This window comes from Aureococcus anophagefferens (genome assembly GCF_000186865.1).
Source record: "Aureococcus anophagefferens unplaced genomic scaffold AURANscaffold_3, whole genome shotgun sequence".
Taxonomy (NCBI): Eukaryota; class Pelagophyceae; order Pelagomonadales; family Pelagomonadaceae; genus Aureococcus; species Aureococcus anophagefferens.
In genome coordinates this window covers 1,735,930-1,736,993 of record NW_008705563.1, presented here as the reverse complement: position 1 = coordinate 1,736,993, position 1,064 = coordinate 1,735,930, and the positions used below count along the sequence as shown (strand labels likewise).

The following is a 1,064-nucleotide window of genomic DNA, read 5'->3' as shown; positions in this document are numbered from 1 at the left end:
CACGGACGCGACGGCGCGCGCGAGCGACGCGCGCTCGAGCCAGGTCTTGAAGGCCATGTGGCGCCGGTGCTTGGCCCAGCGCGCGACGGTCGTCGCCGCGAGGCCGAGCGCGGCCGCGCGCGTCGCGTCGCGGACCTCGGCGCGCGCGGCGTCCGCCGCGGCGGCCGCGCGCGCGTCCGCGGCCGCGACGGCCGCCGCGTGCTCGACGTCGACGTCCGCGAGGGTCTGCTTGACGGCCTCGCCGTACTCGCGCGCCGCGTCGCTCAGCTCCGCCGCGTGGCGGTCGCGCTCGCTCCGGAGCTGGGCCTCGTGGGCGTCGACGGCGCGCGCGAACGCGGCGTCGTGCGCGGCCGCGGCGGACGCCTCGGCGCGGGCCGCGGCGTCGCGCGCGCGCGGCCGCGGCCACCGCAGCCGCCGCCTCGCGCGACGCCGCCTCGCGCGACGCGTCGTGGGCGGAGCGCTGGGCCGCGAGCGCCGCGTCGTGCGTCGCGCGGAGCGCGTCGAGCGACCGCTCGTGGCTCGCCGCGCGGCCGCGCGTCTCCGCGCGCTCGGCCTCGAGGCCGACGCGCGCCGCGTTCTCGTGGCGCGCGGCGAGCGCCGCCGCCGCGTCCTGGTGCTCGAGCTCGAGGGCCTCCTCGCGCGCGGCGAAGTCGCCGCGGAGCGCGTCCTCGCGCTCCGCGACCGCGAGCGCGACGTCCGCCGCGTGCGACTCGCGCAGCTCCTCGAGGGTCATCTCGAGCTCGCGGTCCTTCTCGCGCGACGTCTCGGCCCGCGCGTCCGCGACGGCGCGCTCGTGCAAGATCGCGCGCTCCGCCCGCTCGGCCTCGTGGACGCGCACGGCCTCGCGGAGGCTGTCGTCGTGCGCCGTGTCCTTGGCCCACAGATCCCCCGCGTGGCGGTCCTCGAGGCGCCGCTCGAGCTGGCGCCGCTCCTCGGCGGCCGCGCCGCCCAGCGCGGCCTCGCGCGCGGCCGCCGCGGCGAGGTCCGCCGCGCGCGCGTCCGAGTGGCGCCGCGCCGCCGCGGCCCGCTCGACCTCGGCGGCCGCCATGAGCTCGTCGCGCGCG

The 1,064-nt window shown here is 81.9% G+C and overlaps 1 protein-coding gene across 1 annotated transcript in view; it reads right to left on the bottom strand.

Moving 5' to 3' along the window:
* Positions 1 to 1,064, bottom strand: part of AURANDRAFT_70889 (hypothetical protein) — a gene marked incomplete at both ends in the record, with an annotated part of 61,863 nt that overhangs the window by 52,476 nt on the left and 8,323 nt on the right. Inside the window, 2 exons of the mRNA XM_009035491.1 lie at positions 4 to 363; positions 407 to 1,033. Of these exons, the coding sequence (XP_009033739.1) occupies positions 4 to 363; positions 407 to 1,033 (987 nt within the window). The remainder of the gene's footprint in view (positions 1 to 3; positions 364 to 406; positions 1,034 to 1,064) is intronic.